Below are 15,589 nucleotides of genomic sequence, written 5' to 3'. Positions count from 1 at the left end.
TGAAGTTGAAGCAGTTGAAATTTGAAATACACTTTAGGGTTTAAAATGAAGTATTAGGAATGAGATTGACAGTATTTCTTGATTAAAAAAACCATTTATAGCTATTTACTTAATTAACTAGAAATAGATATAACTAAATTTTGATAACATTAGTAACAATTTAAACAGTACATTTTTAAGCTACTTGACAAAAAAATCTATTAATGCTTAAAAAAGGAAGAAAAACAACAAAGTTGTCCCTTTTTCCTTTTTAGAAAAAAAAACACTCTGCACTCCGTCCCCCTCCCCCTATATTTTCTTGAATTGACACCACTGTTTTGTAATACTACTGCTACTATTAAAAACTCACTGCAGCAAGCCACCTGAAGCAAAAACAGCAACTCACACTCCTACTCAATCCAAATCAATTCACAGCCTCCTTCTTTATAATTAAAAAAAAATATTCAAATCTATTTAAAGCCTCCTTATTTTAGCCTTCTTCTTTACACACTCCCGAGAAGTTGCAATTTCCGTTAAATCCTTCCTTACGACCTCCCCCCACCTAATTCGTCGACGACCTGCTTTTTGTATGGTCCTAGATGGTTGACTAAAAGGGATGATCTTTGGCAATATGTCATCTTTCATCCACGGAACATGTCTCAATCATCTCAATCTTTCTCTCAATATAGCCCTTGAAAGGAGGACAAAATCACATTCTTCGAAGAGCTTGCTGTTTGAAATACATTCAGTCAGACGGGTACCCACAACAATCCGTAGAAAATTCCTCTGGAAAACATCTAACAAATCCTTCTCTCTCTTTGGGAGCGCCCACGTTTCAGAACCATACTTGACCACTGTCATTCCCGTAGCTTCCAATTTTATAATCTTGGTTCGCAAACTTACATTCCTATTCTTCCAAACTTTTTTCAACTATGAAGAAACACTCTGGGCCTTGGCCATTCCACTTTTAACGTCATCACTGCATTCACTATCTTTACTAATAAAACTACTTCTCATAGTGAAGCTATCCTCTTGATCGATCTTCTCCATACCCAACATCACCTCTTCCCCTTCACTTATTGCCAGTCTAAGCGACATAGTCTTCTTAACAATAATTTTCAAGCCAACTCTTGCGCACTGAGTTCTCAAAACCTTCAAATTCATTTTGCTAAAAATTTTACCTAAGACGCTCAAATAATTAGCATAATCTAGGTCTAGGAGAGTTTTACTTTCCCACTTTATGTCATGATCTCTCATAGCCTTTGCCGTGTTCTTTAGGACACAGCCCATAAATGATCCATATAAATGAGGATAATAAATATCAAAATAATAACATAGCTTCAGTCAAACATGGCTTTACAAATCATACGCAGCGCGATAGCGCTGCCTAAGCAAAGAACGGTGTGGGCAGAATATATATATATATATATATATATATATATATTTTTTTTTTTTTTTTTTTTTTTTTTTTAATCCATACCCGGGCACTTCGTATCGAAGGAGTTGTCGTAAAAACTTCGAAAAGGGCTCATTCAATTGTAAATTGGAGTGGCTTGTGCTCTTTTTAATAGTCGCAAGTGATTGAAAGGCTCATTCGATTGGAAATTCAAAGGGTTAGTGCCCTTTTTAGTAGACGGAAGTAATTGGAGGCCAATTAGCCTCCCCCCCCCCCCAAGCCCATCATTCCCCCAAACACATCCAATCAAAATTTTGAGATAGCCATTTTGTTCAGCGTAGTTGATTTCCACATAGAAAATATGTTTTTGAGGAGGATACTCCCCCACAACCCTCGGGGCAAGGGTTTTAAGTTATGCCCTGGGGGCATATAAGAACGATGTTGGCACAATGTATTATTTAGTATTTTTTTTTTCCTTTATAGCAGGGCACTTCGTATCAAAGAAATTGTCCTAGAAACTTTGAAAAGGGCTCATTAAATTAGAAATTGGAGTGGCTTGTGCCCTTTTTAATAGTCGAAAGTGATTGGAAGGCAACTAACACCCCTTCCAAGCCCACCATTTCCCGAAACACATCCAATCAAAACTTTAACATTATAGAAACTTCCAAAAAGGCTTATTCGATTGGAAATTCCAAGGGCTAGTGAACTTTTTAATATTCGAAAGTGATTGAAGGGCAACTACCCCCCCCCCCCCACGCCCATCATTCCCCCAAACACATCAAATCAAAATTTTGAGATAGCCATTTTGTTCAGCGTAGTTGATTTCCAGATAGAAAATATGTTTTTGAGGAGGACATTCTCCCACAGCCCTCGGGGCAAGGGTTTTAAGTTATGCCCTGAGGGCATATAAGAATGATGTTGGCACAATTTATTATTTATTTTTTCTTGGTCTTAGGCCAGGGCACTTCATATCGAAGGATTTGTCGTAGAAACTAAGAAAAGGGCTCATTCAATTGGAAATTGGAGTGGATTGTGCCCTTTTTAATAGTCAAAATTGATTGGAGGGCAACTAGCCCCCCCCCCCCCACGCCCATCATTCCCCCAAACACATCCAATCAAAATTTTGAGATAGCCATTTTGTTCAGCGTAGTTGATTTCCAGACAGAAAATATCTTTTTGAGGAGGCTACTCCCCCACAACCCACAGGGCAAGGGCACAATGCCCTGTAGCACAATGTATTATTAATTTTTTTTTTCCTTTAGACCAGGGCACTTCGTATCGAAGAAGTTGTCGTAAAAAACTTCAAAAAGGGCTAATTCAATTGGAAATTGGAGTGGATTGAAAGGCAACTAACACCCCTTCCACGCCCACCATTTCTCGAAACACATCCAATCAAAATTTTGAGATAGCCATTTTGTTCAGCGTAGTTGATTTCCAAATAGAAAATATTTTTTTGAGGAGGTCACTCCCCCACAACCCTCTGGGCAAGGAATTTAAGTTAGGCCCTGGGGGGCATATAAGAACGATGTTGGCACAATGTATTATTTTTTTTTTTTCTTTAGACCGGGGCCCTTCGTATCGAAGAAGTTGTCGTAGAAACTTCGAAAAGGGCTCATTCATTTGGAAATCCAAGTGGCTTGTGCCCTTTTTAATAGTCGAAAGTGATTGGAAGGCAACTAACGCCCCTTCCACGCCCACCCTTTCGGGCAACACATCCAATCAAAATTTTGAGATAGCCACTTTGTTCAGCGTAGTTGATTTCCAGATAAAAATTATGTTTTTGGGGAGGACACTCCCCAAAGACCTCAGGGCAAGGATTGTAAGTTATGCCCTGGGGGCATATAAGGTTTTTATAGAAGGTGTTGTAGAAACTTCAAAAAAGACTCATTCGATTTGAAATTCAAAGGGCTAGTGACCTTTTTAATAGTCGAAAGTGATTGGAGGGCAACTAAACCCCTCTCACGCCCACCTTTTCCCCAAACACATCCAATCAAAATTTTAAGATAGCCATTTTTTGTTCAACGTAGTTGAAAGTTCTGGAAATAAGGTCTTTGAGGATAACAAACCCTCCACAGCCCTCAGGGCAAGGGTTTTAAGTTATGCCCTGGGGGCATATAAGGTTGTTATAGAACGTGTTGTCGTAGAAACTTCAAAAAGGGCTCATTCAATTGGAAATTGAAATGGCTAGTGCCCTTTTTAATAGTCGAAAGTGATTGGAGGGCCGCCAACACTCCTTCCAAGCCCACCATTTCCCCAAACACATCCAGTCAAAATTTTGAGATAGTCTTTTTGTTTCACGCAGTTCAAAGTTCAGGAAATTGTACCTTTGAGCAGGACACTCCCCTTACAGTCTTCAGGTCAAGGGTTATAAGTTATGCCCTGGGGGCATATAAGTTGTTAATGAAATTTATGTTCTAGAAACTTGAAAAAGGGCTCATTCGATTGGAAATTCAAATGTCTAGTGCCCTTTTTAATAATCGAAAGTGATTTGAGGGAAACTAACCCCCCTCTCACGCCCCCCCTCTTTTCCCCAAACACATCCAATCAAAATTTCTATATAGCCATTTTGTTCAGCGTCGTTGATTTCCAGATAGAAATTATGTTTTTGAGGAGGACACTCCCCCAAAGCCTTCAGGGCAAGGGTTGTAAGTTATACCCTGGAGGGCATACAAGGTTTTTATAGAAAGCGTTGTCGTAGAAACTCCAAAAGGCTCATTCGACTGGAAATTCAAAGGGCTAGTGCTCTTTTTAATAGTCGAAAGCAATTGGAGGACAACTAGCCCCCCTCTCATGCCCACCTTTTCCCCAAACACATCCAATCAAAATTTTAAGATAGCCATTTTCTTCAAACATAGTTGAAAGTTCTGGAAATTAGGTCTTTGAGGATGACAATCCTCAAACAGTCCACAAAGCAAGGGTTGCAAGTTATGCCATTGGGGCATATAAGATTTCTATACAACGCGTTGTCGTAGAAACTTCAATAAAGGCTCATTAAATTGGAAATTGAAATGGCTGTTGCCCTTTTTAATAGTCGAAAGTGATTGGAAAGCAACTAACACCCCTTCTACGACCACCATTTCCCCAAAAACATCCAGTCGAAATTTTGAGATAGCCATTTTTTTCAAGCAGTTTAAAGTTCAGGAAACTATACCTTAGATTAGCACACTCCCCTCACAGTCTTCAGGGCTTGGGTTATAAGTTATGCCCTGGGGGCATATAAGTTTTTATTGAAATCTTTGTCGTAGAAACTTGAAGAAGGGCTCATTCGATAGGAAATTCAAAGGGCTAGTGCCGTTTTAAATAGTCACGAAAGTGATTTGAGGGCAACTAACCCTCCTCTCATGCCCACCTTTTCCCCAAACATATCCAATAAAAAATTTAAGATAGCGATTTTGTTCAACGTACTTGAAAGTTCTGGAAATTAGGTCTTTGAGGGTGACAATCCCCCAGAGTCCTCAAAGAAAGGGTTGTAAGTTATGCCCTTGGGGCATATAAGGTTTCTGTAGCACGCGTTGTCGTAGAAACTTCAAAAAGGACTCATTCCATTGGAAATTGAAATGGCTATTGCCCTTTCTAATAGTCGAAATTAGGTCTTTGAGGATGACAATCCTCAAACAGTCCACAAAGCAAGGGTTGCAAGTTATGCCATTGGGGCATATAAGATTTCTATACAACGCGTTGTCGTAGAAACTTCAATAAAGGCTCATTAAATTGGAAATTGAAATGGCTGTTGCCCTTTTTAATAGTCGAAAGTGATTGGAAAGCAACTAACACCCCTTCTACGACCACCATTTCCCCAAAAACATCCAGTCGAAATTTTGAGATAGACATTTTTTTCAAGCAGTTTAAAGTTCAGGAAACTATACCTTAGATTAGCACACTCCCCTCACAGTATTCAGGGCTTGTGTTATAAGTTATGCCCTGGGGGCATATAAGTTTTTATTGAAATCTTTGTCGTAGAAACTTGAAGAAGGGCTCATTCGATAGGAAATTCAAAGGGCTAGTGCCGTTTTAAATAGTCACGAAAGTGATTTGAGGTTAACTAACCCTCCTCTCATGCCCACCTTTTCCCCAAACATATCCAATAAAAAATTTAAGATAGCGATTTTGTTCAACGTACTTGAAAGTTCTGGAAATTAGGTCTTTGAGGGTGACAATCCCCCAGAGTCCTCAAAGAAAGGGTTGTAAGTTATACCCTTGGGGCATATAAGGTTTCTGTAGCACGCGTTGTCGTAGAAACTTCAAAAAGGACTCATTCCATTGGAAGGCAACTAACACCCCTTCCACACCCACCATTTCCCCGAAAACATCCAATCGAAATTTTGAGATAGCCATTTTTTCACGCAGTTTAAAGTTCATGAAATTATACCTTTGATTAGAACACCCCCCCCCCCCAAAGTCTTCAGGCCAAGGGTTATCAGTTATGCCCTGGGGGCATATAATTTTTTATTGAAATCTTTGTCGTAGAAACTTGAAGAAGGGCTCATTCGATTGGAAATCCAAAGGGCTAGTGCCCTTTTTAATAGTCTCGAAAGTGATTTGAGGGCAACTAACCCTCCTCTCTCGCCCACCTTTTCCCCAAACACATCCAATCAAAATTTTTAGGAAGCCATTTTATTTAACGTAGTTGAAATTTTTGGAAATTAGGTCTTTAAGGATGACAACGCCTCCACACCCACAGCCCTCAGGACAAGGGTCGTAAGTTCTGCCCGGGAGGTATGTAAGGTTTTTACAGAAAGCGATGTTGCAGAAACTTCAAGATGGGCTCATTCAATTGGGAATTGAAAGAGCTAGTGCCCTTTTAATAGACGAAAGTGATTGAAGGGCAACTAACCCCCGTCTCACGTCCACCATTTCCCCACTCACATCCAATCAAACTTTCGAAAAATGCCTTTTTTTAAACGTATTCGAAAGTTCTGGAAATTCGTCGTTTTAGGATGATAACCCACTCAGAGCCCTTAGTGCAACGGTTATAATTTTTGACCTGAGGGTATATTAGGTTTATATATTGAGCTGTTGTAGAAATTTCAAAAAGGGCTCATTTGATTGGAAATTGAAATTACTCTTTTTAATAGTCGAAAGTGAGTTGAGTGATTAACCCCCCTCTCACGCCCACCATTTCCCCAAACACATTCGATCAAAGTTTAGAGATAGTCATTTTGTTCAACGTAATTGAAAGTTGGAAATTATGTATTTAAGGATGGCAAACCCCCCAGAGCCCCCAGGGCAAAGGTTGTAAGTTATGCCCTGGGGGCATATAAGGTTTTTATAGATAGAGTTTTCGTAAAAACTTCAAAAGGGGCTCATTCAATTGGAAATTGAGAGGGCTGGTGCCTCTTTAATAGTTGAAAGAGATTGGAGGGTAACTAACCCCCCTCTCACGCCCACCATTCCCCCAAACACATCCAATCAAAATTTTCAGATAGATATTTTGTTCAACGTTGCAGAAAATTCTGGAAATTAGGTCTTTGAGGATGACATCCCCCCCCCCACCAGGCCTCAGGGCAAGGGTTGTAAGTTATGCCCTGGGGCATATAAGTTTTTTATGGAAAGCGTTGTCGTAGAAACTTCAAAAGGGCTCATATGATTGGAAATTGAAAGGGTTAGTGCCTTTTTAATAGTTGAAAGTGATTGGAGAGTAACTAACGCCCATCTCACGCCCATCATTTTCCCAGGAACATCCGATCAAAATTCTGAGATAGCCATTTTGTTTAACGTAGTTGAAGCTCTGGAAATTAGGTCTTAGAGGATGACAACCACCCTCACAGCCCTTAGAATAAGGGTTGTAATTTATGCCCTGGGGGCATATAAGGTATATGTAATCGAAAGGCCTTGTGCCCTTTTTAATGGTCGAAAGTTATTGGATGGCTTCACATTTTTATAGTAAACATCGATGTGTTTATAATGTATTATTTTTGTGTTGTTGTTTAGACCAGGGCACTTCGTATCGAAGGAGTTGTCGTAGGAGCTTCGAAAAGGGCTCATTCGATTGAAAATAGAAAGGGCTGATGCCCTTTTTAATAGTCGAAAATGATTGGAGGAAAATTAATCCCCCTCCCACGCCCACACTCCCATGTGCCTTTATGTTTAAAAACTAAATAATGCCTTAAGATTAAATCAAAACGCACTGTATCAATGCTAATACTCAATAAGGCATCTCAGCAGTATCCCAAGAACGACTGAGGGTATTATGTTCAAACTTTCGGGGCTACTTCTGCTCTTAAAATTTAACCAAATAAAAATGGCGTAAAGTAAACAGATTTTTATGCGAATGGTATCCAGTTTTCCATTTCAAGGTCAACTAGAGGAGGTATGAAACTAAATTAAACACTACTATTTGTGTCCAGATTTTTAAAAGGGTGTATGTTGTTAAAAATTGCTGAAAATTTTTCTCCAGCAGGCAAACTATAAATTCTTAAAAAACGAAAAGATTTAAAGTAATATTTTCTTTTCCCCTGACAAGACTATGTCAATATAAAACGAACAGAAATTAATTAAAAAAAACTTTTTTCACAAAATAAGTTTTTCAAAGAAAAGTAAAGAACTCCATTAAACAAAAATGAGCAAAATAAAATGAAATAATCTACCAAACATGAAACTAACACAAATCAGCATCGATAAATAAATGAAACCCAAAACGAGCAGAAATTAACATAAGTAGGGCTCAAAACCCCTACGCCTTCCCAATGCCATAACATAATTTGCACTTTACTGAAAAAAATACAAATGAATGTGCATTGTCAGTTTAATATACATATACTAATGTTTAGTAATCAAAATGTTAATATTATTTGATTTATTAAAGTAATAAAAGTAAAAACATTTATATTTGTTTTCAGTAAAGTGCAAATTATGTTATGGCCTTGGGAAGGCATAGGGGTTTTGAGCGACCATGTTCAACAATTTGGACATTCCGTCTATTCTTAAATATCAAATCACAAGGCATTTCAGGGCAATCCCCCTGTACTCAGCTGTGTTCAAGCTTGTGTTGTGAACACTCAGTTGTGTTCTCTCAAATTCAGTTAACTCATTGACTGATCCTGATTTTACAGTTACTATCTTCGAATACTTTCAACTGCACTTACTTGGCTAAATTGGCTACTATTCCTGTCAGCAGATATTACAGCAACCGTTTGTCCAAGAAATAGGTCCATCAGTAGACATTCTCTCGGGTATAGGAGTATCAACATGTCTCTGACGCCTTGATGAAAGCAGGTCTGTAAACATTCAACAGTTTCTTCTTGACGACTGAAAAAAAATCCGATATTACAAAGCGAAAATCAAAAATGTATTTTAAAAATACTTTCCTTTTATCATTTTCGTCTCCATATTAATTACAATTAAAATTGCATAAGAAAAAACATTGCAAAATTGCAACACTTTTTTCTCCAAATGCATTAAAATTTTAAAAAACATCTCCTACCCAGAAAATTACAAATTTTTAAAACTACAAATAAAATCACGGCGAGGTCACGTCATATTTTACAAATAACTATTCGAGGGCAAGTTTTAATATTGTAACCAATCCAAGCTTTTATTTATCCTCACTTACTTAACTCTCGTCCAGCCGATCTATAGACTCGGGCTTCTCCTCAGATATCCTCATAACACTATATTCGGTGTGCCTCCCTGTTTCCTACGTCCTCAGCAGTAATGGGAAGGGGTGGTCGGAAAAAGTTTCCCGTCTATACTTGGAAGGTCTTCCTTTTGGGCAACTCTTTGAAGGCTATTTTAGGCAGTGAGCAAGGAAAATACACTGGATGTATCCTTGTTGGGACCTTTGGCCCCTTTAGTTTCAGAAAAATGCCTTTTTATAAATTTAACTTCATTTATGTTGAATATCTAAACCCCCAGGAAAGCTTTTATTACGATGTCTGAAGAATCCACTAATTAGCGAGTGGTTGAAAAAGCCAGTTGAGCGATGACTCATACAGCTTAAATTTAGAGTTTGAAAAGCTTCAAAGGATGCTGGGAGTCTGATTTAATTCGGCCATTCATCACCTTGGGTCAGTGATGTGCGCGCAAGCACTCGTCTTAAAGTGTATTCGTGAAGTGTAAAATTTTTGTCTTCAGTTCCGTTTTGAGTTCTTTTGTAGCGTGTCTTGAATATAGTAAGATTTTTTATACTATATACTCTCTTAAAATTTCAGCCTAAGTCGAGTCTAAATAGATAGTTAGAAATATTACCGGTAACCCATGGCCTTAAAAGTGGCCCTGGGACTATTCGATCATGCTACTAGACACGGAATCGTTGGAGTAACCGCCGAAATCCCACTATTTTGGGCCGACGAGGGATTCTCCCCCTCCAGTAAGTGGCATAGCAACCTCTTTGCGCCATTTTTGCCTCAAAAAGTGGTAACCCCGTACGTTAAACCTCCAATACCAGTTACCTTTTAGCATTCAGACAGTGAAGGTCTCCGGGTGTGAAATGAATTTGGATTAGCTACGTCACTTGCCCAAAGGACGCTGCTTGGATAATAAGTTTTGACTGATTGCGATTGCTAAAAGTGGGCCCTAAGTAATATCTGGATATTAAAAATTACGGGCCCTTGCGAGTAAGTTTCCTTTCATGACTTTTTAAGGATTTTTTAAATTGTGCGGCATAATTGTTAAAAAATAAGAGATGGCTACATCACTAACAAAAGAGCATTTTGACCGGCGAATGGATGAGTTAACTGCTACGATTTCGATGCTACAACAAGAAAATAAGGTGTTGAAGACTAAAAATAAGCTGTTAAAATTGGAACTGATTAAAGTGAAATCGTCTGCACTTCGAGTGGATTTACATACACGGAGAAACAATATTCTGCTTCACGGGATCGATACGCCAAATGAATCTGAAAATTTTCCTTAGACAGTAAAAAATTTCTTCGGAAAAAAACTCGGGATTGCAGATCCTGATCAAATAGGCATCAGTGTTGCGTATAGGGTCAAAAAATCCACCGTGTCTGATGATGGTGTTGGTCCTAGTCTGCGGAGTGGTAGGAAAAAAACAGTTGAGCCTATTTTCGTGCAGCTCAAGAATTATGATCGCTCATTGATTCTTAAAGAATGTGGTAAACTAAAGAAAACGGGCTACAGCGTGTCAACTGACTTACCTGCTGAATTAGGAAAGCGAAGAAAGGAATTATTGGCTCTCGGTTACAAGCTAAAAAATGCAAAGGGAGCAGAGAAGGTCAGTGAGACTCGTGTGGTCCAGCGTAACGTGAAACTCTGGCTGGAGACAAAAAAGTCAAAAAGCTCACAGCAGTGGGTTAAATACGATGATGACTGTTTCGATCCGCTAAAACTGTTTGCCAAAAATGACCCAGAGGAGGTTGTTTCCGACCAGTAGTTTTGTCTTTTTTTTTCTCCGATATTTAATTTTTATGTACGTGATATCGTGAGAAGTTTTTTGAATTATTGTTGAAGCCGCACAGTAATTCTGTTTTAATTTGTATGGCAGTGAAGGATGTAAAGCGAAAATTTTGTTTTCTTTTTTTTTTGTTTCATATTTGTTCAATTTTCTATTCTCTTTTTTCATGTTCCCAAAATTCAAGGTATCTAGTTTGTTTTTGTTTTCTTTCAGTGTTCCATAAAGAAGTTCAATTGGGTATGTTCATTGTTTTTTACTCCTTGCTCTTCTGGAATTTTCACGACGGACCGCCGATTGCAGTTGGTAAGTGATGACTTTTTCTTCAGCTTCATCCCCGAGAGGTATCAGAGATTTTGATATTGATAGATTAAAAAATTTAGATGAGTCTTATTTAAATCTCAAGCTTATTTTTGATCAAGAAATTGGTCAAGAAAATGATTTCCATTTGTTTGATGATAAAAATTTTCCTAAAAGTAAATATGTCATTTCTAATTTAATTACTGGGAGGTCTTCCGATTCTCAACTTTCGGTATTTCATTTGAATTGCCAAGGACTGTATTCCTCATTTTCTGATCTAGAGTCGACATGTCGGGAGCTTAGACCAGATTGTGTAGGTCTATGTGAAACATTTATTACACAACAAACCGAAAGCCTTTTGGATATTCCAGGTTACACTAGCCATTTTCTCCACAGAAAACAGATGAAAAGGGGTGGTATAGCAATTTATATCCGCGACACACACACGGTTCAAACTAGGCAAGACCTTACACGAAATACTGAAGGAATTTTCGAGTCGTTGTTCTTAGAAGTATGGCTATCCCCAAAGAAAAAATTTATTGTGGATGAAATTTATCGTTCTCCGTCAGGGTCAACGTCTCAGTTTATGGAACATATGGCTCTAGTTCTGGAGCTAGCGCAGTGTAAAAAAATGAGCTTATTCTCATGGGAGATTTAAACATTAACCGCAGTATTCCGCTAACGGCTGAAGCAGCAGATTTGCTAAATAATACGGCAGGTTCAGGCCTATATCCTGCTGTTACGATTCCGACACGGGTTACTGAGAGTACGCATTCACTTATCGACAAAATATTCAGCACCTTGCTCCCAGAGTCGGTGGCAGTCCTCGTCAGCGACACATCAGACAACTTCCCCATTCATGCAACACTCGGCCTTTCAGAACCAGCTAAGATAAGGTCCCGAATCAACCCTTCGTTACCGATTATATGTTTAACAGAAGAAAATTTGAAGAATTTAAAACAGGAACTAGAGCAGTTAAACTGGGATAACGTAATGGAGATTCAAGATGTAAACGAAGCAATTGGGTCATTTCACTCGACGTTCATGGATGTATACAGTAGATGTTGCGTGAGAAACCCGAGAACTAATAAACGAAAAAAAGACCAGCCAATTAGCCCCTGGATGACGGATGGTCTTCTGGCCTGTGTGAATAAGAGAAACCACCTTTGGGGAGAGTATAGACGCTCTCCAAGCTTAGCGCGGCTAGAGGAGTATGAGCAATGCAGGAAAGTCCTTCGGACTGTGTTACGAAGAGCAAAGCGTGGCTACCTGCAGCAAAAGCTGTCGGAAAGCGGGAAGGATGGTCGAAAAGTTTGGCAAATTATCAACTCGGTACTACGGCCAACCACTAAGTCTTCCCCATTACCAGTGAAATTGGTCATGAATGATGAAGAAATTACCGAACCTACACAGGTTGCCGCATCCCTTAGTACATTTTTCACAAATATTGGCGATACCACAGCAAATTCCGTCGGGATAGCATCTAAGTCATACAAAGAATACCTTGGCCCGAAGTGTATGAAATCAATGGCAGCGAGTCCTGTAACACCAGGTGAGCTCGAATTACTCGTAAAAAATTTGAAGGGCTCTTCTGCTTCAGGTTTCGACCTGGTCCACACAAAGGCACTGAAAGCAGTAGTGACGACCATTGCTGAGCCGCTAACTTACCTTGTAAATCTTTCAATAGATAAAGGGGTTTTTCCTGAAATGTTAAAAAAGGCAAAGATAATACCTCTTCACAAAGGTGGAAGTCATACAGACACAAAAAATTATAGACCAATCTCAATCTTACCAGTTTTCTTAAAAGTCTTCAAAACACCACTGGAAAACCAGCTTTACCAATATTGAGATGGCAAAGATTTCTTTAACAACTACCAATTTGGATTTAGGTCTGGGCCTTCAACCGAAGACACACTAAATTAACTAGGTTTGTTAGTAAATGGAATTCTAAGTTTGGATGCTTTACCTACAGTAGTGCTTCTAGATATTAAGAAAGCGTTTGATAGCATGCACCACAAAATATTACTAGGAAAGCTGGATCATATTGGAGTTCGTGGCCAAGTCCTAGATTGGTTTAAGTCTTACCTGGAAAATCATCGAATTTACACAGGAAATGACCATACAAATGATGTCGTAGTTAACTGCGGGGTGCCACAGGGCTCTAAATTGGGACCGGTATTGTTTCTTGTTCACGTAAATGATCTTCATTAAGTACTGACTCCTGCAAGTCGTAGCCCTTATTGCTGCAAACTATGTCACCCACAAACGACGCCGGGGTCTATAGTAGAAGCCGAGGACGAACGAACGGCATTTTCGGATGATTCACTTATGGCAAGCTCAGAATGGAACATCAAGTCTCTCAAAACGAAGCTACAAGACATTCTTGAAGAAACGTACCTGTGGATGGACACAAATCGTCCAGTCATCAACATTGACAAATCGAGTGTTTTATTTTTTCACGTATAGATTCGCTGGCTCCTGATGTGATTGGGATTGAAACCTCTCGTGGACTTATCAAGAGACCAGAAAAAGGACACGTTCGTTACCTAGGGGTTTTGATCGACGAAAACCTCTTGTTCAGACACCACATAGCAAGTGTCGAGCCGAAGCTTTCAAGGAACCTTGGAATCTTGAGAAAACTTAGTCACCATTTCCCTAAAAAAATACTGATCCTGATTTACAATGCAGTTATCAAGCCTCACATTCAATATTGTTCAACGGTTGGGCAATCTAATTTCAAGACACATTTACAGAGACTAAACTCAGTTCACAATAAAGCACTTCAAATTTTAGGCCCAGCACCGAACAGACTATCAATGGCATCACTTTACAGACTATCTTGCACCGTTTTTTGTTTTAAATATTTTTCAGGAACATTCCCATCACCATTTAGAGGCTTATTCACACTAGCATCACAAATCCATAGTTTAAATACACGATCTTCATCAGACATTTACATACCCCCGACACCGACAGCTAGGTCAGAATTTTCTCCTAGAATTGCGTGTGCTAGAGAGTGGAATGCACTTCCGCAACAGTTGAGGTCATATAGGTCTCTCGGCTCCTTTAAAAAGAATGTGAAAAAATATCTAAAAGATTAAATATTTTTTTACTAGATTAATTTTATTATTATTATGTTTAGAATTTTTGATATTATTATTAATTATCATATTTTAGTTTGATACTTCAAGGGGTGTGAGCGGAGGAGAAGTTGTGTTAAATTTATTGTTATTTGATGGCGGTTTGGGGAGGAAATTGGAGAGGACAGGAGGCCACGCTGTATTTAGAGTGTGCAATTATTACGGGCCCAAACGTGCATCAATGCACAAGGAACTAAGTTAAGTGTATTTTTATATATATTTTTTTGAATTAAAACCCATATTGAACTGAACTGAACTGAAATAAGTGGTGCCAGAGGTGTAAATGCTCCAATACGTGGCGACACCCGTACTCCCCCCCCCATCCAATAAGTGGTGGCAGCTAGAAAAGGAGCTATCAACAGCACTGATAGCAAAAGAATTTTGCATTTTCGAAGAGACGGGTTAATTTGGCGTAGAAAGTAGCCTATTGTGGTAACATATAAAAAGACAAAATCAATTAATGGAATTATGAAGGTCTATAATGGGCTGTGTGCCTTGTTAGACAAATATAGAGAAGAATAACGTGAAATTAATGAGTTGAGTTTATAGTGGGGGAATCTCCGTATTTAAAAGTATTGCAGGGTTTAAGGACAGATAAGAGAACGTTGAGAGTTGGGTTATTATTTGAATGAATTGGCGGACTTATATATAATCTTCAGTGACGAAGGTTATAAGAGTATTGAGGACGGCAAATTAGGAGAATTTGTCAGTTGTGCACACATTGGACAAGGAAGGTGGGAGGCACCTGTCCTATTGAGTAATCTGGCCAGGAGATTATATTTGGAATACGAGTATCCAGGGAGGATACCTGATTTGTTTTTCAGGGTAGTTCCCCTGTTTGAGGTTTGTCCAGCTAATTCACTAGTGGAATATTCGTGCGGGTTTTCAGTTTATTTTCTCGCCCTACCCCTGTTAATTCGTTTTACGGAGATATATTTCACTCACTTGGAACTGCTAGTTGTGAAAGAAGTCGTTATTCCCTAAAGAAGTATACGCGGTAAAATGAGGGGGTACGAAAAAAACTTAGGAAGGATATGTGAAAAAACAAAACGAACTAACCCCTCAGAGGCTGTGCCAAATGAAGGGGAGTTACGAGTAAAAGAAAATACGGATAGAGAACAAACAGAGTCAGAAAACGAATTAAGAGAATATAAAGACAGTGAGAATCATAGCAGGCCAAGTAGCACCAGTAGTAGAAGTTCAATTTCCAGGAGGGGCTCAGTGAAAGAGTACCCGAATAGATACGACGCAACAACTATTAAATTTCATGGAGAAAGAAAGAGAGAAAGATCGGATAGCCAGAGAAAAAAGGAGGAGGCAGACAGAGAGGAAAGAAAATACATACTGGAAATGATTGCAGGGAGAAATTCCCAAGAACCTCGGAAAGCGTCTACAATAGAGGCAATGCTGGCAATAAACCGT

At 39.0% G+C, this 15,589-nt stretch overlaps 1 protein-coding gene across 1 annotated transcript in view; it reads right to left on the bottom strand.

The window, feature by feature from the left end:
- LOC148952798 (WD repeat-containing protein 11-like) overlaps positions 1 to 15,589 on the bottom strand; it is a 311,667-nt gene that overhangs the window by 244,427 nt on the left and 51,651 nt on the right. Inside the window, exon 6 of the mRNA XM_089087426.1 lies at positions 8,461 to 8,623. Coding sequence (XP_088943552.1) covers positions 8,461 to 8,623 — 163 coding nt within the window. The remainder of the gene's footprint in view (positions 1 to 8,460; positions 8,624 to 15,589) is intronic.

This window comes from Artemia sp. Qi Xiang Cuo, chromosome 4, assembly GCF_049724085.1.
Source record: "Artemia sp. Qi Xiang Cuo chromosome 4, ASM4972408v1, whole genome shotgun sequence".
NCBI lineage: Eukaryota > Metazoa > Arthropoda > Branchiopoda > Anostraca > Artemiidae > Artemia > Artemia sp. Qi Xiang Cuo.
The sequence above is the reverse complement of the archived record's forward strand: the minus strand, read 5'-3'. Positions and strand labels throughout refer to the sequence as shown.